Source organism: Scyliorhinus canicula, chromosome 10, assembly GCF_902713615.1.
Source record: "Scyliorhinus canicula chromosome 10, sScyCan1.1, whole genome shotgun sequence".
NCBI lineage: Eukaryota > Metazoa > Chordata > Chondrichthyes > Carcharhiniformes > Scyliorhinidae > Scyliorhinus > Scyliorhinus canicula.
In genome coordinates this window covers 9,933,347-9,955,301 of record NC_052155.1, presented here as the reverse complement: position 1 = coordinate 9,955,301, position 21,955 = coordinate 9,933,347, and the positions used below count along the sequence as shown (strand labels likewise).

The 21,955-nt window shown below is 46.3% G+C and overlaps 1 protein-coding gene across 2 annotated transcripts in view; it reads left to right on the top strand.

Moving 5' to 3' along the window:
* trappc8 (trafficking protein particle complex 8) overlaps positions 1-21,955 on the top strand; it is a 180,049-nt gene that overhangs the window by 141,765 nt on the left and 16,329 nt on the right. For both annotated transcript variants that reach the window (XM_038808588.1, XM_038808586.1), the window contains 5 exons: positions 4,100-4,542; positions 9,861-10,011; positions 18,750-18,846; positions 21,407-21,475; positions 21,595-21,653. In XM_038808588.1, coding sequence (XP_038664516.1) covers positions 4,100-4,542; positions 9,861-10,011; positions 18,750-18,846; positions 21,407-21,475; positions 21,595-21,653 — 819 coding nt within the window. The remainder of the gene's footprint in view (positions 1-4,099; positions 4,543-9,860; positions 10,012-18,749; positions 18,847-21,406; positions 21,476-21,594; positions 21,654-21,955) is intronic.

Genomic DNA, 21,955 nt, shown 5'->3' with positions numbered 1-21,955 from the left:
TGTGGGATCTTTCCCTGCACTCTCCCAGACCAGATATTGGCAGAGTTCTATGTTTCAAATGACACATTCTGTATTTTCCAGAACAGGGTGAAAGGTTATCGAGAATAGGCAGGAATGTGGGGTGGAAGTTAAAATCAGATCAGCCATGATCTTAGTGGATGGCAGAGCAGGTTCGAAGGGCCAAATGGCTCACTCAGTCTGGGTGGATAAATACAAATGTCTTGTACTGCTAGGAAATTGAAGAACAATAAAGTTGAACGTTTGTTCAATGACCTCACTGGGAATAATAGGGAAGTGAAATTTTAAAGGTTAAAATGAAGCTAATTTGTGCTGTGCCCTTCAAATCTCTAACTCTATAACAATTAGATCAGCTTGTCATTAGAAGGTAGCTATTTTATGTTGTATCGGTGTTATCACAGTTTATTACCATCTTAATACTTAGCCATCCCAGTGGACATGGTTTATTTTCTGCACATACTCTAGCGTGCTGTTGTAGAAAAGTAATAAAACCTAGAGTTCAGCAAATATTGGCAGCGAACTGTCGCTTGCGTTCTAACTTACAATGGCACAAATTATGAAAAGACATAAAATTTGACAAGTAAAATTTTGAAGCTGAGAAAAATTCAATAGCTTATTGGAGTTGGAGCTCGTGAATTTTGATCTTTTGAGAGTTCAAGTGCACAGACTACTTTCCTGTGGATTGTCAGTATAAAGGTTTTTGATAAGTTCCACATAACGGACTGAGCAAAGTTATAGCTGATGGAATAAAAGATGCAGTGGCAACATGGATATCAAATTGGCTGAGTGGCAGGAAACACAATAGGAAGGTTTGTAGTGGAGTTCCCAAGGGATCGGTGTTAGGGCCCCTGCTTTTCTGTATATCAATGGCCTAGACCTTGGTGTACAGGACATAATTTCAACATTTTTTGAATGATGTGAAACTTGGAAGCATTGTGTAGAACTTGAAAATGTCATAGGCTGGTGGGACGAACAAATGGCAGATGGAATTCAATGTAGGCAAGTGTGAAGTGATTCATTTGGTTGTTGTATCTAGCTCATGGTTCATAGCAATATTTTAGGGGCAATTTTAGTTCTGGGAAGATTAAAATCATAGAATCGCTACAGTGTGGAATGAGACCATTTGGTCCATTGAGTCTGCACCAACCCTCCGAAAGAGTGCAGGAGAGCATGCCAGGAGCAGCACCAGGCATATGGAAAAATGAGGTGTCAATCAGGTGAAGCTGGAACACAGGGCTATTTGTGTGCCGAACAGCATAAGCAGACAGAGCTAAGCGATTCCACAACCAACACATCAGATCTAAGATCCGCAGTCCTGCCCCATCCAGCCGTGAATGGTGGTGTACAATTAAACAATTCATTGGAGGAGGAGGCTCCACAATTATCCCCATCTTCAATAATGGAGGAGCACAGCACATATGTGCAAATGAAAAGGCTGAGGCATTTGCATTAATCTTCAGCCAGAAGTGCCGAGTGGATGATCCATCTCTGTCGTCTCCAGAGGTCCCCAGTATCACAGATGTCAGTCTTCAGCCAATGCGATTCATTCCACATGATATCAAGAAACGGCTGAAGGAAGTGGCAGCATGTGGCGCAGTGGTAACACTGGGACTACGGCACTGAGGACCTGCGTTTGAATCCTGGCCCTGGGTCACTGTCCGTGTGTAGTTTGTACATTCTCCCCATGTCTGCGTGGGTTTCGCCCCCACACCCAAAGATGTACAGGTTAGGTGGATTGGCCACGCTAAATTGCCCCTTAATTGGGAGAAAAATAATTGGGTACTAAGTTTTTTTTTTTAAAAAGAAATGGGTGAAGGCACTGGATACTGAAAAGGTTACGGACCCTGACAATATTCCGGCAATAGCACAGACTACTCTCCATCAGCAAAGTGACGGAAAGGGGTCATCAACAGTACTATCAAGCGGCACTTACTCAGCAATAACCTGCTCATGGACACTCTGTCTGGGTTCCGCCAGGGTCATCAGCTTCCAACCTCATTACAGCCTTGGTTCAAACATAGACAAAAGAGCTGAATGTCTGATGTGAGAGTGATGGCCATTGATATCAAGGCAACATTTGACCATGTATGGCAGATAGGAGCCTAGATAAACTGGAGTCAATGGGAATCGGGGAGAAAACTCCACTGGTTGGAGTCTTATCTGGCACAAAGGAAGGTGGTTGGAGGTCAATCATCTCGGCTCCAGGACATCACTGCGGGAGTTCTTCAGCGTAATGTCTGAGGCCCAACCATCTTCAGCTGCTTCATCACTGACCCTCCCTTCCATCATAATGTTAGGACTGCTTCATTATCTGAGTCGTGAAGCAGTCCATGTCCAAATGCTGCAAGACCTGGACAATATCCAGGCTTGGGCTGACAAGTCGCAAGTTGCATTCACACCACACAAGTGCCAGGCAATGACCATCTACAAGAGAGGATCTAACCATCGCCCCTTGATATTCAATGGCATTAACATCACTGAATCTCCCACAATGAGCATCCTGGGGTTACTATTGATCTGAAACTGAACTAGCCATATTAATACAGGTCAAAGGCTAGGAATCTTAAGGTGAGTAACTCACCACCTTATTTTCCCCCCTCCCAAAAAAAAAGCCTGTCCACCATCCACAAGGCACAAGTCAGGAGTCTAATGGAATACTCTCCACTTGCCTGGATTGAGTGCAGCTCCAACAACACTCCAAAAGCTTGACACCATCCAGGACAAACCATCCCCGCTTGATTGCTCCCCCTTCCACAAACATTCAAACCCTTCACTACCGGCGAACAGTGGCACCCGTGTGTACCATCTACAAGATGCATTAACTCACCATGGTTCCTTAGACAGCAACTTCCAAACCCACAACCACTACCATCTACTTTGAACAAAGCATTATTGATTTTCTGTTATCTTACCAAAACCTCTGGTCCAGGATATTAAAGTTTGGAAGAATGTGGAGAGACAATATAAAATGGTGCAATTCTCAAGCGAGTATTGGAGCAGAGGAACCTGGGTATATATGTGCATAAGTTGTTGAAGGCTGGGAGCGCAGTTAACAAAGCAGACAGTAGCCTATTGATGGGCAGACACATGTATAAAATGCTGGTTCAGCCTCAACTGTGTCTTGTGTCCAGCTCTGGGCACCACACTTGAGAGGCTTTGAAGGCAGTAGAGAGAATTCAGAAAAAGATTCATGAGAATGGTTCCCAGGGATCAAGGACTTGTCATAGATCAATTGGAGCAGTTAGGACTATTCCTGTTGGAGCAGAGAAGGCTGAAAGAAGACTTGATAGAGATAGTCAAAATTTATGAGGGGTCGAGACAGAATTATTTGGGCAAAACTGTCCCCTCTTGTGAAAAGGTGGAGAGCACTACAGCTAAGATCTAAGGTAATTAGCAAAAGAGGCAGTGGCGACATGAGGAAGAAAGTTTTTTTTAAAACATTTTATTAGGGTATTTGTAGTTTTTATAATAGGAATAATGACAACAGCGACATAAACATGGTACCTAAAATATTTCTATCCCTGTCACATTCTTCGCACCTCCAATAATGAAACAATAGCCTAACCACCCCCAGATTTCTGCCTCTGCTGACATTTTAATTTTCTCCGAGGAAGTCGATGAACAGCTGCCACCCGGTCCGGATGAACCCTAATATTGACCCCCTCGGGGCAAACTTTAATTTCTCGAGACTGAGAAACCCAGCCATGTCACTAACCCAGGTCTCTAATTTTGGAGGAAGAACGTTTTTAATGCAGTGAGTGGCTAGGATCTGGAATGCACGGGGGTGGAGGTAGTTTTCATTAAGGCATTCAAGAGGGAATTGGACTATTACCTGCAAATGAAAAATGTTCACAGATATAGGGCGGAGGTGGGGTGAATTGCTCCTGCAGAGAATAGATTGAAGGAGCTCTGCTGAAACTATTAAGATTCTCCTGCACCTTTGATCTAAACACAAGTGTTGCAATTTTCAGTGGTACCAAATCTTTATTTTCTTGATTTGAACAGATAAGCGATGTATTGCTTTAACATTGGATTCAACTTTGGTAAATATTGTATTTTTATAGAATTTTTTTGTACGCAGGTATTTTTCATTAATTTTCCCACTGGACTGCTTTGTGGGGAAATAAGGAAAACGTATGTGGAGTTTGTGAACGTAAGCAGATGCCCACTCACTGGATTAAAAGTTGTGTGCAAAGACCCAGATTTCTTTTCCTTTGGGAGTAAAACTGCTGTGTTGACGCCGTTAAGTCCGACAGCTTCTGAAAACTGTAGCGCCTACAAGACGGTTGTGACCGACTGTGCGTGCATGTCCTCTGCTGTGACATCATCCGTTTCCCCTGCAGACTTTGGGATGGGCACTGGAAATCCACTTTGGGTGACTGATGTACCACTTCCTGACTCTGTGTTGTTACCTGAGGCTTCTGTACAGTTACCTATGTGGCTACGTGGACCAGATGAAGAAGGAGTTCATGAAATAAACTTTTTATTTTACTACGAAAGTACAAAACCACAATCAAAATTGAGGTAAGCTTTTTATTAATGATATTTGGTCTGTGATGCCACATTTTCCTTATGAGTCTGTTAGAAATGGCAGTTAAAGCATCAATCATAGAGCCATAGAATCCTTGAAGAGCAGAAGGCGGCCATTCGGCCCATCGAATCTACACTGACCCTCTGAAAGAACACCCTGCCTGCTCCCCCCCCCTCCAAACCTCAACCTGTAATCCCATAACCCAGCTTTGGGCACTAAGGGACAATTTAGAATGGCCATTCTGCCTAACCTACTCATGAATCCATGCTAGTTTTCCCTGATTAATTTGAGGTGTTCAGTTACCCCATCCCTGATTAGAGACTCCCAACAATTTCCCCACCACAGATGTCCGGCTAACTGGTCTGTAATTCCCTGGTTTTCCTTTTTCACCCTTCTTAAAAAGCGGAGTGGCATGAGCAATTCTCCAATCCAGAGGGATGACTCCTGAACCTAGGGAACTCTGCAAGATTATAGTCAGGGCATCTACAATGTGTTCCCCTACTTCCTTTAACACTCTCTGATGGAAACCGTCAGATCCTGGGGCTTTGTCACTCTTAAGTAAAACATCTATATATGGAACTAAAGTTAATTTTATTTAATTCCTGTCCTCAATCCACTATTCGCGTCCTCTGGATTTGCTGCCTCACGGCGCCAATGACCCATGTTTGATCCCAGCTCCAGGTCACTGTCTGTGTGGAGTTTGCACATTCTCCCTGTGTTCGCGTGGGTCTCACCCCCACAACCCAAAGATGTGCAGGCTAGGTAGATTGGCCGTGCTAAATTGCCCTTTAATTGGAAACACAAATAATTGAGTGCTCTAAATTTAAAAAAGAAAATGTCTTTGGGACTTCTGCAAGCTATCTTCCTTTTCTACTGTAAATACGGAGGCAAAGTAATTATTCAACATGTCTGCAATGTCCCCATCGTCAATGACAATATCCCCACGTTCAGTCTTTCACAAGCCAACATTGCCCCGATCACCCGCATTCCCTTTATGTAACTATAAAACAGTTACCTTTCATAATTCCTTTTGCAGCTCTTGTATGTTGCTCTGTGCCCCATTGGTCTTTGTATCTTTCCCATTGGGTCGGATCTGTGCTGCTTTTTGCATTTTTTGTAAGTCCTTTTAGTTTTATGCTGTCCCTTATCTTAATAATAATAATAATAACCTTTTATTGTCACAAGTAGGCTTACATTAACACTGCAATGAAGTTACTATGAAAAGCCCCTAGTTGCCACATTCTGGCGCCTGTTCGGGTAAGCTGGTACGGGAATTGAACCCACGCTGCTGGCCTTGTTCTGCATCACAAACCAGCTATTTAGCCCATTGAGCTCTTATCGGCTCTCTTGAGGCTAACCAAACTGTTGCCAAATTTTTTGCTCACTTCTTTGGGGGATGATTACACTCGTGCTTATTTCACAAGTTGATGCCTTGTATGTGTGTGCCTTGGGTAAGTGTACAGAGGCTATTTATCATGAGAGAGAGGCGCCATAGCCAAACAGGATCCTGCCTTCGCCTGATGTGTGAACCGGCAAACCATCTGTACTGGGTACCAATGATTAGCTGCAAGTGTTGCTGATTTTCCAGCAACTAATCTACAGATGCTGGGGTAAATTGTAATGCACCTCCATCCACCGCCTAAATATTGGCTGGCTCAGCACTGATGGACAAATCCAAGCTGGGATCACCAGACACTGTGCCTTCAGGCATTCTATTACATTTAGATGCCATATCAAAGCAAGTTAACTCATTGGATAAATCTGCTGAGAGTTTAGAGTTCAAAATGGGTCAAATTTAACCTGGGCTACTTGCCAATTAATTTCAGCTCTTGTTTGGAATGAGCAGTGCAGTTCACAGATGTCATTTTTTGAAAGGGTGTACTGGCCTAATTATGTTTCAGCCGTGAGACACTGAAGATGTGGGGCGGAATTCTCCGCAACGCCCGACGCCGTCGTGAAACCCGGATTGTTTCATGACAGCGTCGGAGGCCGCTCTTTGCCCCCTATTCTCCTAGCCCCCCGGGGGGAAGAGCGGCGTGCTGTAAATCTCAGCTGCCGGGAATGACGCAGCCGACGAGCCTAATGACGTCAGCCGCGCATGCGCAGGTTGGCCGGCTCCAACCTGCGCATGTGCGGTTGCCGTCTTCCCCTCCGCTGCCCCGCAAGACGTGGCGGCTTGATCTTGTTGGGCGGCGGAGGGGAAAGAGTGCGTCCCTTGGAGACACCAGCCCGACGATCTGTGGGCACCGATCGCGGGCTAGTCCCCTCCTGAGCATGGCCATGGTGCTCACTCCCCTTTCTGCCCCCCTCAAGCCACAAAAGAACCTTTGGCGCCATGTTCACGCCGGCAGCGACCAGGTGTGGTTGCCGCCGGCGTGAACAGGTCGGCAACGGCAGGCCGCTCGGCCCATCCGGGCCGGAGAATCGCGGGTCGCCGTGAAAAACAGCGAGCCGTGATTTGTCGCAAAACGTGACATGCCATTTATTTGGGGTGGGAGAATCGCAGGGGATGCCAGAGCGGCCCTCCCACGATTCTCCCACCTGGCGTGGGAGCGGAGAATCGCGCCCGTGATCTGCTCAAGAAATACATTGGCATTGACCGTTGAAACCAGTTTCATTTGGCGACATAAATCTGTTTCTCTTCAGTGACTTGTGCATATAGTCTAGTCATTGTGAGTATGAATGGGATGCAGGTTTAATTCATCTAGACGTTTGCCTAGGGCAGGTTCTATTAACAAGCAAATGAATTAGAAACTTGTCAGCGATGGATAACTATAGGCACCAAGAGTTTGGGGGAATGATGAGAAAAATTGAGTTACGATGTGGGATTTAGAAATAAAATTTGAAGACAGCTTGAAATAGGAAGGGAAATGGACGTAGAGGGATTTGGAGGGAAATTCTGATGAACAGAGGTTATGGTGAGTGAAAGCAGCAACTGAAGATGGATCAAGTAGGCTGGGAAGGTAGGAGTAGACCAGTGTCTGAGGATGGAGGTGATCAGAGATGCAGACCACTGAGGTTGGGTGGGGTTGAGGTTGTGGTTGGAATATCCTGGGCCCAATGTCGAAGATTGGTGAGTGGAAGTGGCTAGTTTCCAGTGAATAAGAATATTGCTGATAGCATTATAAATTAATTTCGGTTTGGAAAGTTGGGAGTGGGGCTGTCAGCTGGGAATGGCATCCTGACAATAATTGCATGTTTCAGACTTGACAGCAATCGCACCAGAGAAGAGCGATTATTGCAAAGAGGGAAGATGGCAGTGTGCATGTCAACATTGAATCTTGGAAGGGAATCTTCAATTATCTGATGAATCCTGATCACGTTCCAGATCCATTTCTTAAAGCCTGACTTTGCTTATTGAACTGCAAACAAACAAAGAGGCATTGGTAGATCTGGTTCTTGGGAATGAGATGGACCAAGTGAATGAAATGTCAGTCAGAAAATTTATCTTATGAACATAAGGTGCAGAAGGAGGCCATTGGGCCCATCGAGTCTGCACCGACCCACTTAAGCCCTCACTTCCACCCTATCCCCTTAACTCAATAACCCTTCCTAACCTTTTTTTGGTCACTATGGCAATTTATCATGGCCAATCCACCTAACCTGCGCGTCTTTGGACTGTGGGAGGAAACCGGAGCACCCGGAGGAAACCCGCGCAGACACGGGGAGAACATGCAGACCCTGCACAGACAGTGACCCAGCGGGGATTCGAACCTGGGACCATGGCGCTGTGAAGCAACAGTGCTAACCACTTGTGCTGCCGTGCTGCCCATTAGGGGCCATTGCATCAAAAGGTTGTCAATGTTAATGGACGAGGGGAAATCCTGAGTAAGAATGATTAACTGGGGGACGGCACCGAGGTCCCAGGTTCGATCCCGGCTCTGGGTCACTGTCCGTGTGGTGTTTGCACATTCTCCCCGTGTTTGCGTGGGTTTCGCCCCCACAACACAAAAAGATGTGCAGGGTAGGTGGATTGGCCACGCTAAATTGCCCCTTAATTGGAAAAAGTGAATTGGATACTCTAAATTTATAAAAAATAAAGGTGAGATGCCAGCCAAGAGAGTTACAGAGTAGTGATGTCTGCAGGTAATGAGCATGGATAAATCATGGCGAACAATTTTCCAACAAGAGACGCAGTCTTCTATAAATCCGGCAATACCGTGTAGTGAAACCCAATTTGATTGTAACCATTGACCATAACTGATGCCTGTGTATTTTATTACGTCTGACTGCACTGCAACATTGGGCATTCACATTTTCCAAACTACTTTTAAACCTGTTGAGTAGCAACACTTTATCAGTCCCACTTGCACTTGTGGCTGCAGGAGATTACAGAAAAGGGGAGGAGGTGGCATAGTGGTGTTGTCACTGGGCTAGTAAACCAGAGACCCAGAGTAATGCTCTGTGTGGGATCTCTTATTTTCTAATTCGAGTTGTGGTCCAGTGGTAGGTTGAGATTGAGCTTATTGCAAAACTTAGTACAGTTTCAAATATAAACGAGAAACAGAAGGCCCAGATAGGGGAAAAAATAAGAGAACAAAGAGAGAGAGAGAGAGAGCATCAATGGTTTTATATCTGCACGTTTTGGTATCGCCCCTGCCCCTATTGGCTAACAATTTCTAAATTGTGATTTGTGATTGGCGCTCTATACCAGCACTCGTGCTGGTATCTAATTTACTGGCTCTGTTCACAATGTTCCCACAGACCCAATATTTTCAAAACTTGGTTTTACCATTTCCCCGCACTCTGGGACCCAGGTTCAAACCCCACCACTGCAGATGGCAAAATTTGAATTCAATAAATCTGGAATTAAAATATTGTTGTAAAAACCCATCCGGTTCACTAATGTTCTTTAGGGAAAGAAATCTGTCATTGTTACCCGGTCTGGCCTGTGTGTGACTCCAGACCCACAGCAATGTGGTTGATTCTTAAATGCCCCCTCAGGGCAATTAGGGATGGGCAATAAATGCTGACAGAGCCTGCGACGCCCATGAACGAATAAAAAAAAAAAATAAAGCTACTGAAAATCATAATTTGCACCTTTGAACTGCTGACCACACAGAGCAACTGAGCTGAACATTTGGTAGAAGGACTATGAGGGGAATGGGAGGAGGCTCGTGTGGAGCACGGATGTCCACGTGGACCAGTTGGGCAGATGGCCTGTTCCCCTGCAGCAAGTTCTGACAACTTGGTGTTGCCGTGTAAAGACACATCAAAGCTTTTCGTCTAGCACTAAGATTGTATCAAATGTTCTGCACAACATATTTTCAAATGGAAATTCATTGAGTGGAAAATTTATCTATTCCAACAGTCACAGAATACTAAGACACACAGCGATCATATGCACCAGCCGTTCTCTAAGTGTGAAAGCGACAGCGTGTAGAAGTAACGTCCTGGAAGCTGATGAGCAGAGTGACAGTGATAATCTGCTGGTGTTTTTGGATGTAGCGAATATTAATACGGTAAGTTTATACATGCATGAAACTTTGAAATTAACATAAGTTCATTGCAAAATTTGGGCCTTTTATTATACCATAACAGCTTCCAAATTGCAGTTTATTGAGTGTCTTGAGCCTGGTAAAAGATAGGAACGTTACCAAAAAAATACTGAGCAAACGCTTATCACTTGGAGAATAAACCACCTTTTAAAACAGGATTGTATTTTATTCATTCATGGGATGTGGGTGTCGCTGGCAATGCCTCGAAACGGAGTGGTATCCAGGCCATTTCAAAGGGCAGTGAAGGGTCAAACACACTGCTGTGGGTCTGGATTTGCATGTAGGCCATATCAGATTTCCTTCCCTACTGTTAGGGAAGGATGTTACAACCGTTTTTTTCCAACAATCAATGATGTGGGTTTCATGGGCACAATTACTGAGACTTTCAAACCCAGATTTTATTCATTAAATTTAAATTCTGCCAGCTGTGGTAGTGGGATTTGAACCAGGTCCCCAAAGTATTGGCATAGATCTCTAGTCCAGTGATGACGCCACCATTTCCTCTTTTAGGTTTCCTTTGTATGTAAGCTCCAAAAGAAATGTGTATTCCTAGCACGGTAATTTGTTTAACTTCCCAGTAAATTGCTTTATTCTGGATCAATAATCGATTAAGCTGGTGATTGTGATTGATTGTGTTATTGTTATTTAGCTGCCTTAAATTCTATTGAAACCGTTAGAAATATTAAATTTACTCTGCAATAGTGGCATTCATAACTCAACAACAAAATAAATCCTGCAAGGTGAATATCGCAGCTGCATTGTTAGCTAGATAAGTGCATGAGGGAGGAAAGAATAGAAAGTTTGCTGTGAGAATGGAAGGAGGCTCATTTGGCACCTTAACATCAGCCTGGGTCAATTGGCTGACTGGCCTGATTCTGTTTCCTGTGCGCAATCGGTGGAAAGGGTTTTTCATTGTTCGTGTTTGTATTTATATATTACTGTTTAATTGATCGTAGAATTGAGGCCACATATAATCTGTAGTTCAAGTGGATTTGGAGACCTGGAGCCCGGGTGAGAATTAAGTTCCGTAGAATCGTAGAATAGATCCAGCACAGAAGGAGGCCATTTGGCCCATCTTGTCTGTGCCAGCCTGAGGTCACCCAGGTGCCCTTTTTAATCCCCCACCTTCCTGCACCCTGTCCATAGCTCTGTAGCTTACAGCACTTAAGGTGCAGATCCAGGTACGTTTTTAAAGAGTTTAGGGTCTCTCAGGCAGCGAATTCCATACTACCCTCTTGTGTAAAAAAAAAAGTTCCTCCTCGTGTCCCCTCTTCACCTTCTGCCATTTATAGGACAAAGAACAAAGAAAATTACAGAACAGGAACAGGCCTTTCGGCCCTCCCAGCCTGCGCCGAACCAGTTCCTTTATCTAAACCTGTCGCCTATTTTCCAAGGTCTACTTCCCTCTGTTCCCCACCCGTTCATATATCTGTCTAGATCAGGGGTGGGCAAACTTTTCCGTGCAAGGGCCGCATTCAGAAATTCACAATTCACAAAGGGCCGCATAGTATATTAAGTAAAATAATTACTTCACCCGGTTATGATTCTGGGCGCCTCATATAGAACATAGAACAGTACAGCACAGAACAGGCCCTTCGGCCCGCGATGCTGTGCCAAGCAATGATCACCCTACTCAAGTCAACGTATCCACCCTATACCAGTAAGTAACCCAACAGCCCCCCCCCACCTATTAACCTTTAAAAAAAAATTTAAAAAAAAAAAAAATTATTTAAAAAAAAAAATTTTTTTTTTTTTTTAATGACTTGGTGGGCCGCAGAAATACCTTTGGCGGGCCGCATGCGGCCCGCGGGCCGTAGTTTGCCCACCCCTGGTCTAGATGCATCTTAAATTATGCTATTGTGCCTGCCTCTACCACCTCCGCTGGCAAAGTGTTCCAGGCACCCACCACCCTCTGCGTAAAAAAACTTTCCACGCACATCTCGCTTAAACTTTTCCCCCTCTCACCTTGAAATCATGACCCCTTGTAATTGACACCCCCAATCTTGGAAAAAGCGTGTTGCTATCCACCCTGTCCATACCCCTCATAATTTTGTAGACCTCAAGCAGGTCTCCCCTCAACCTCCGTCTTTCCAATGAAAACAATCCTAATCTACTCAACCTTTCTTCATAGCTAGCACCCTCCATACCAGGCAACATCCTGGTGAACCTCCTCTGCACCCTCTCTAAAGCATCCGCATCCTTCTGGTAATGTGGCGACCAGAACTGCACGCAGTATTCCAAATGTGGCCTAACCAAAGTCCTATACAACTGTAACATGACCTGCCGACTCTTGTACTCAATACCCCGTCCAATGAAGGCAAGCATGCTCAATGCCTTCTTGACCACTCTTATCAACCTGCGTTGCCACCTTCAGGGTACAATGGACCTGACCTCCTAGATCTCTCTGTACATCAATTTTCCCCAGGACTCTTCCATTGACCATATAGTCCGCTCTTGAATTTGATCTTCCAAAATGCATCACCTCGCATTTGCCTGGATTGAACTCCATCTGCCATTTCTCTGCCCAACTCTCCAATCCATCTATAATTTGCTGTATTCTCTGACAGTCCTCCTCGCTATCTGCAACTCCACCAATCTTAGTATCATCTGCAAACTTGCTAATCAGACCACCTATACCTTCCTCCAGATCATTTATGTAGATCACAAACAACAGTGGTCATATCTTGAATCTATGTCCCCAGGTTCTAGAATTATCCAATGTAAACAACTTTATCCTGTCCACTATCTCTACTCCTCATAATTTTGTCCACCTCAATTAAGTCACCCCTCTGCCTTTTATGTTCCAAGGAAAATAACCCCAACCTATCCAATCTTTTCTCGTAGCTACACTTTTCCAGCCCTGGCAGCATTCTTGTAAACCTCCTCTGAACTCTCTCCAGAGCGATTACGTCCTTCCTGTAATGTGGTGACCAGAACTACACACAATACTCCAGTTGTGGCCTCACCAGTGTTTTATACAGCTTCAACATTATATCCTTACTTTTATATCCTGTACCTCTGCCAATGAAGGAAAGCACTCCATTTTTTAAAATTTCAATTTAAAGATCGAATTTTTTTTTTCCAATTAAGGGGCATTTTAGCGTGACAATTCACCCATTCTTGGCATCTTTGGGTTGTGGGGGTGAGACCCACGCAGACATGGGAAGAATGTGCAAACTCCACACGGACAGTGACCCAGAGCCAGGATCGAACCCAGGTCTTCAGTACCATGAGGCAGCAGTGCTAGCCACTGTGCCACCCATGAGGGAGAGCATTCCATATGCTTTCCTTACAGCCTTGTCGACTTGAACTGCTGCCTTTTGGGATCTGTGTGCTTGTACGCCAAGATATCTCACTTCATCTGCCCTTCTTAGTGTATTCTCATCTATTGTGTACTCCCTTTGACTTCTCTAAATGCATGACCTCACATTTCTGTGTGTTAAATTCCATCTGCCACATTAACACCCACTCCCCCAACCCATCTATATCAATTTGGACATTATTGCTATCCTCTACACTGTCCACCACTCGTCCAATCTTTGTATCGTCTGCAAATTTCCCAACAGTGCCCCCCACCTCCAAATGGTTAATATATAACACAGACAGTAAACAAGCCCTGTGAAACACCACTTGAAACAACTTTTCCCTTCCAGGGCAGCACAGTAGCACAAGTGGATAGCACTGTGGCATCACAGCGCCAGGGTCCCAGGTTCAATTCTCCACTGGGTCACCATCTGTGCGGAGTCTGCATGTTCTCCCCATGTCTGCATGGGTTTTCTCCGGGTGCTCTAGTTTCCTCCCACAGTCCAAAGACGTGCAGATTAGGTGGATTGGCCATGATAAATTGCCCTTAGTGACCAAAAAGGTTAGGAGGGGTTATTGGGTTATGGGAATAGAATGGAAGTGAGGGCTTAAGTGGGTCAATGCAAACCCGATGGGCCGAATAGCCTCCTTCTGCACTGTATGTTCTATGTTCTAATTGCAAGGGCAGTCTTCAACCCTTTGTTTCCTGTTACTAAGCCAACTTTTTATCCAGTTTGCCACATTGCCCTGTATCCTGTGGGATTTGCTTCTTAACCAAAGTGCCATGGACCTTGTCAAACGCCTTGCTAAAATCCCTGTATACCACATCCACTGCACTACCTTCATCCACCCTTCTTGTCACTTCCTCAAAGAATTCAATCAAATTTGTGAGGCAAGACCTTCCTTTAAAAAATCCATGCTGACTATCCCTGACTAGTCCATGCCTTTCTATGTAACAGTTAATTTTATCTCTCAGGATTGATTCTACTAATTTTCCCACCAACAATATAAAGCTAATTGACCTATAATTGTTCGGCATTTCCTTCAATCCCTTTTCAAACAATGAAACAACGTTTGCATATTTCCAGGTCTCTGATACCTCCCCTATATCTAATGTGGATTGGAAAATCATCCTCCAAACATCTGCTACCTCCTCCCTGACCTCCTTCAGTAGCCTTGGAAACAATCTATCTGGCCCTGGCGACTTATCAACTTTCAAGGATTCCAATCCTTCGAGTACTTTGTCTCTCTTTAGGATTATCCCAGTATTCTGACTGTTCCTCCTGGACTACTATATCTGGATCATCCATTTCATTTGTAAACACGGTGACAAAATATTCATTTACAACCCTTCCCACAGCCTCTGCATCTACATGCAAGTTCTTCCCATCTTCATCTCTGATGGTCTGATATTTTCTTTAACTAACCGTTTCCTATTAATATATTAATAAAACATCCATTTTGAAGTTATAGATTTACTCTTTATTTTCCAATAATTTTATGCATTTGTCCTTATCTTCTACAAGGGGAAGGGAGTAGCAGGAAAACTGAATACCACTGAAAACCATGGAATCCTTCCTGCAAAGCCAAGACCAACGTTAGCAAGCTTAAAGCACCAGCAGAAGGGAGTGGGAGATGGGATGGTGGAGGGTTGAAAGTGGCATTTGCCCTGACCGGTTTAACAGACCATTCTGATGTTCAAAGTTCGTCCAAGGGATGCAAAACATAATAAGTAAAATTGAAAATATACCCTGCTGCTAAAAATCCACAGTGATTACCTCTACTGGTCGGGGAATCTAAAACATTGGGGCGCAGTCTCGGGATAAGGGACCGATCATTTGGGACTGAGTTGAGGAGAAGTTTCTTCTGTCAAAGGGTTGTGAATCTTGGGAATTCTCTATCTCCGAGGGTTGTGGATGCTCCATCATTAAATACATTTAAGGCTGGGATACATGGATTTTTGGTGCCTCCGGGAGTGGAGGGACATGGGGTGTGGATGGGAAGATTTGAAATACATGATCAGCCATTCATAGAATCCCTACGATGCAGAAGAGACCATTCGGCCTTTCGGGTCTGCACCCACCCTCTGAAAGAGCACCCTACCTCGACCCACTCCCCCACTCTGTCCCTGTAACCCCCACTCCCCCACTCTGTCCCCGTAACCCCTACCTCGACCCACTCCCCCACTCTGTCCCTGTAACCCCCACTCCCCCACTCTGTCCCCGTAACCCCACCTCGACCCACTCCCCCACTCTGTCTCTGTAACCCTACCTCGACCCACTCCCCAACTCCCCCACTCTGTCCCCGTAAACCTACCTCGACCCACTCCCCCACTCTGTCCCTGTAACCCCCACTCCCCCACTCTGTCCCCGTAACCCCACCTCGACCCACTCCCCCACTCTGTCTCTGTAACCCTACCTCGACCCACTCCCCAACTCCCCCACTCTGTCCCCGTAATCCTACCTCGACCCACTCCCCCACTCTGTCCCCGTAACCCTACCTCGACGCACTCCCCCACTCTGTCCCCGTAACCCTACCTCGACCCACTCCCCCACTCTGTCCCCGTAACCCTACCTCGACCCACTCCCCCACTCTGTCCCCGTAACTCTACACCGACCCACCCCCCCCCCCCCCCCACTCTGTCCCCGTAACCCTACCTCGACCATCTCCCCCATTCTATCCCCCCTGTTCCCCCACTCTGTCCCGGCAACCCCACCTCGTCCCACTCCCCCACTCTATCCCCCCCCGTACCCCCACCTCGACCCACTCCCCCACTCTGTCCCTGTAACCCCCAACTCGACCCACTCCCCCACTCTGTCCCTGCAACCCCCAACTCGACCCACTCCCCCACTCTGTCCCTGCAACCCCCAACTCGACCCACTCCCCCACTCTATCCCTGTAACCCCAACTCGACCCACTTCCCCACTCTGTCCCTGCAACCCCCAACTCGACCCACTGCCCCACTCTGTCCCCGTAACCCCACCTCGATCCACTTCCCCACTCTGTCCCTGTAACCCCACCTCGACCCACTCCCCCACTCTGTCCCCGTAACCCCACCTCCACCCACTCACCCACTCCCCCACTCTGTACCCGTAATCACACCTCGACCCACTCCCCCACTCTGTCCCGGTAACCCCAATTTGACCCACTCCCCCACTCTGTCCCCGTAACCCCACCTCGACCCACTCCCTCATTCTATCCCTCCCGTACCCCCACCTCGACCCACTCCCCCACTCTGTCCCGGTAACCCCACCTCGACCCACTCCCCCACTCTGTCCCCGTAACCCCAACTCTACCCACTCCCCCACTCTGTACCCGTAATCACACCTCGACCCACTCCCCCACTCTGTACCCGTAATCCCACCTCGACCCACTCCCCCACTCTGTACCTGTAATCCCACCTCGACCCACTCCCCCACTCTATCCCCGTAACCCCACCTCGACCCACTCCCCCATTCTATCCCTCCCGTACCCCCACCTCGACCCACTCCCCCACTCTGTCCCGGTAACCCCACCTCGACCCACTCCCCCACTCTATCCCCGTAACCCCAATTTGACCCACTCCCCCACTCTGTCCCCGTAACTTCATCTCGACCCACTCCCCCATTCTATCCCTCCCGTACCCCCACCTCGACCCACTCCCCCACTCTGTCCCGGTAACCCCACCTCGACCCACTCCCCCACTCTGTCCCCGTAACCCCAACTCTACCCACTCCCCCACTCTGTACCCGTAATCACACCTCGACCCACTCCCCCACTCTGTACCCGTAACCCCACCTCGACCCACTCACCCACTCCCCCACTCTGTACCCGTAATCCCACCTCGACCCACTCCCCCACTCTATCCCCACCTCGACCCACTCCCCCACTCTCCCACTCTGTCCCCGTAATCCCACCTCGATCCACTCCCCCACTCTATCCCTGTAACCCCAACACGACCCACTACCCCACTCTGTCCCTGTAACCCCCAACTCGACCCACTCCCCCACTCTGTCCCTGCAACCCCCAACTCGACACACTCCCCCACTCTGTCCCCGTAACCCCACCTCGACCCATTCCCCCACTCTATCCCCGTAACCCCAACTCGACCCACTCCCCCACTCTATCCCCCCCGTAACCCCAACTCGACCCACTCCCCCACTCTATCCCCCCTGTAACCCCACCTCGACCCACTCTGTCCCCGTAATCCCATCTCGACCCACTCCCCCACTCTATCCCTGTAACCCCAACTCTACCCACTCCCCCACTCTATCCCTGTAACCCCAACACGACCCACTCCCCACTCTCTCCCTGTAACCCCCAACTCTACCCACTCCCCCACTCTATCCCTGTAACCCCAACACGACCCACTCCCCACTCTCTCCCTGTAACCCCCAACTCGACCCACTCCCCCACTCTATCCCCGTAACCCCAATTCGACCCACTCCCCCATTCTATCCCCCGTACCCCCACCTTGACCCACTCCCCCACTCTGTCCCCGTAACCCCACCTCGACTGACTCCCCCACTCTATCCCTGTAACCCCACCTCGATCCACTCCCCCACTCTGTCCCTGTAACCCCAACACGACCCACTCCCCACTCTCTCCCTGTAACCCCCAACTCGACCCACTCCCCCATTCTATCCCCCGTACCCCCACCTTGACCCACTCCCCCACTCTGTCCCCGTAACCCCACCTCGACCGACTCCCCCACTCTGTCCCTGTAACCCCAACTCGACCCACTCCCCCACTCTATCCCCCCCCCGTAACCCCATCTCGACCCACTCCCCCACTCTGTCCCCGTAACCCCACCTCGACCCACTTCCTTACTCTGTCCCTGTAACCCCACCTCGACGCACTCCCCCACTCTGTCCCCGTAACCCCACCTCGACCCACTTCCCCACTCTGTCCCCGTAACCCCACCTCGACCCACTCCCCCACTCTGTCCCCGTAACCCCACCTCGACCCACTTCCCCACTCTGTCCCCGTAACCCCACCTTGACCCACTCCGCCACTCTGTCCCCGTAACCCCAATTTGACCCACTCCCCCACTCTATCCCCCGTAACCCCACCTATCCTTTGGACACTAAGGGGCAATTTGGCCTGGCCAATCCACCTGACCTGTACACCTCTGAACTGTGGGAGAAAACCGGAGCGCCCGGAGGAAACCCATGTAGACACGGGGAAGATGTGCAAACTCCAACCCCACAGTCACCCAAGGTTGGAATTGAACCCAGCTCCCTGGTGCTGTGATGCAGCAGTGCTAACCACTGCCACCTTGCTGAGCATTATCGTATTGAAGAGTGGGGCAGGCTCTACTACTGCTCTTATCTCTTATGTTCTTACGTATCTTAGCCTGAGAAGGTGGCTTTTATTTTATGAGTATGGGTGGCATGTTAACAAGAGGCTTAATCTTTCAGAGTGAAGCAGGTGTGAGGGAATTCCACATAATCCAAGTGTCGAGTGGGAGTGAACATTGGAGGCTGCAGAAATGTATAAATCCTGCTGAAGATAAAGGTTGGCGTCTGCTTTTTGTCCCCTCCTTTTCTGCTGGTTTGTAATCTAATGTGACAGTAATAAGTGTGGATGCCTCATCTTCCTCTGTGTCCATGCTATAGTTAATATCCTATGTATGTTGATGTTGAATGTGCCTGAAGATAAATTAAGTCCGAGAACATGTGCCAGATTCCATTAGGGCGGACTGTATTTATTTTGGTATCTTATCACAGAGCAAGTTTTTTAATTCAGAATTTTTTAATTCTGAAATTTCTTCTCTTGAAGTTTACCAAGTAAGGATATCATATCTCAAATTAATCTTCCAGAGCCTTTGAACAAAATGCACAATCAGGCACAAAATGAACATTACACAATAGGGTTGAAGGATTGAAGAAGATTATAGAGATGAGGAACAGATGAGACCATAAAGGTCATTCAGCCATCGAGTCTGCACTGACCCACTGAAAGAGCACCTCAGCCAGACCCACTCCCCGCCCCATCCCCATAACCCCACCTAACCTGCACATCCCTGGACATTAAGTGGCAATTTAGCATGGCCAATCCACCTAACCTGCACATGTTTGGGCTGTCGGAGGAAACCGGAGCACCCGTAGGAAACCCACGCAGACATGGGGAGAACGTGCAGACTCCGCACAGTGACCCAAGACTGGAATTGAACAGGGGACCATGGAGCTGTGAGGTAGCAGTGCTAACCACTCCACCAACATGCCTTCCAGCTGAATTTAATGATGCTCTTGATAAATTCAAAACAATTTTCAACTAGATAAAATCTACATTTTGGAGGAATTAACTTGTTGCATCAACATTATTTTTCACGTTGGGAGCTTTGGATGTTTATGCTTCCAATTGGGTGATGCCAGTGTGTTGAGAGTTTGCTTATTGTGTGAAATACAGTCCATCTTGGTGAATTATTTGTGTGAAATACAGGCCATCTCTGAATTATTTGTGTGAAATACAGGCCATCTCTGTGAATTATTTGTGTGAAATACAGTACACCTTGGTGAATTATTTGTGTGAAATACAGTCCATCTCGGTGAATTATTTGTGTGAAATACCGGCCATCTCTGAATTATTTGTGTGAAATACAGGCCATCTCTGAATTATTATGTGAAATACAGGCCATCTCTGTGAATTATTGTGTGAAATGCAGGCCATCTCTGAATTATTTGTGTGAAATACAGTCCATCTCGGTGAATTATTTGTGTGAAATACAGGCCATCTCTGAGTTATTGTGTGAAATACAGGCCATCTCTGTGAATTATTGTGTGAAATACAGGCCATCTCTGTGAATTATTGTGTGAAATACAGGCCATCTCGGTGAATTATTGTGTGAAATACAGGCCATCTCTGAATTATTGTATGAAATACAGGCCAACTCTGTGAATTATTGTCTGAAATACAGGCCATCTCTGTGAATTATTGTCTGAAATACAGGCCATCTCTGTGAATTATTGTCTGAAATACAGGCCATCTCTGTGAATTATTGTCTGAAATACAGGCCATCTCTGAATTATTGTCTGAAATACAGGCCATCTCTGTGAATTATTGTCTGAAATACAGGCCATCTCTGTGAATTATTGTGTGAAATACAGGCCATCTCTGTGAATTATTGTATGAAATACAGGCCATCTCTGAATTATTTGTGTGAAATACAGGCCATCTCTGAATTATTGTGTGAAATACAGGCCATTTCGGTGAATTGTGTGAAATACAGGCCATCTCTGTGAATTATTGTGTGAAATACAGGCCATCTCTGAATTGTTGTGTGAAATACAGACCATCTCGGTGAATTATTGTGTGAAATACAGGCCATCTCTGTGAATTATTGTATGAAATACAGGCCATCTATGTGAATTATTGTGTGAAATACAGGCCATCTATGTGAATTATTGTGTGAAATACAGGCCATCTTGATGAATTATTGTGTGAAATACAGGCCATCTCTGAATTATTGTGTGAAATACAGGCCATCTCTGTGAATTATTGTCTGAAATACAGGCCATCTCTGTGAATTATTGTGTGAAATACAGGCCATCTCGGTGAATTATTGTGTGAAATACAGGCCATCTTGATGAATTATTGTGTGAAATACAGGCCATCTCTGAATTATTGTGTGAAATACAGGCCATCTCTGTGAATTATTGTCTGAAATACAGGCCATCTCTGTGAATTATTGTCTGAAATACAGGCCATCTCTGTGAATTATTGTCTGAAATACAGGCCATCTCTGTGAATTATTGTCTGAAATACAGGCCATCTCTGTGAATTATTGTGTGAAATACAGGCCATCTCTGTGAATTATTGTCTGAAATACAGGCCATCTCTGTGAATTATTGTGTGAAATACAGGCCATCTCGGTGAATTTGGGTCAACATATTCGGCATAAATCCTGTAGCTCCTGCTCACACCATTGTTTTTAAAAAGCCTGGACTTTTAATTGTATTAGCGTTACTTCGCTTTTAAGTCCAAATCAGTCAAATTAACCAAACAACGTTGCTGCTTAAATAATGTCAGTTCGACGTTTTAGTGCTTGTGTAACGTCCTCTCTGCTGCCTTTCAGATGCAAAGCTCAGCAGTCGGGAGAGGGCAAAACTCTGCTTTCGAGCAACTAGATGTCAGAATTCAGAAGGTGAGGTCATGTATTTGTGTGCTTGCAGTCATTAATTTCCTTCTCAGAATCCAGTATTAATAATAGTGGCAACAGTAGAATTACGATGAATCATGTTGCTATCTTTTGCTTTCTTTTAGCTACCTCATGTACAGAAAGAAAGTATATATTTGCAGATATCGTTTTGGGGAGTGAACAAGTAAGTAAGTTTGTAATTACCTAATTTCACAGTTGGTGTTTCTTGCAGTGAATTTTCTACAATGCTCACGTTCACTGGGATGTGTTGGTTTTCTAATTTTTTTGTGGCAAATTGACATTCATGGGCCATTCCTCAATCTTCTGGAAAGCTAACAGTGGATTGAACCAGTGGTGTTTTTATATACCTTTTTAAAAAATTACAACTGGATGACTTACTGGGCCACATCACTGAGTGATGAGAGCTGACCATGTATTGCAGCATAGTCTTTAACCTGTCACTGGATGCTGATATGTTTTAAACTC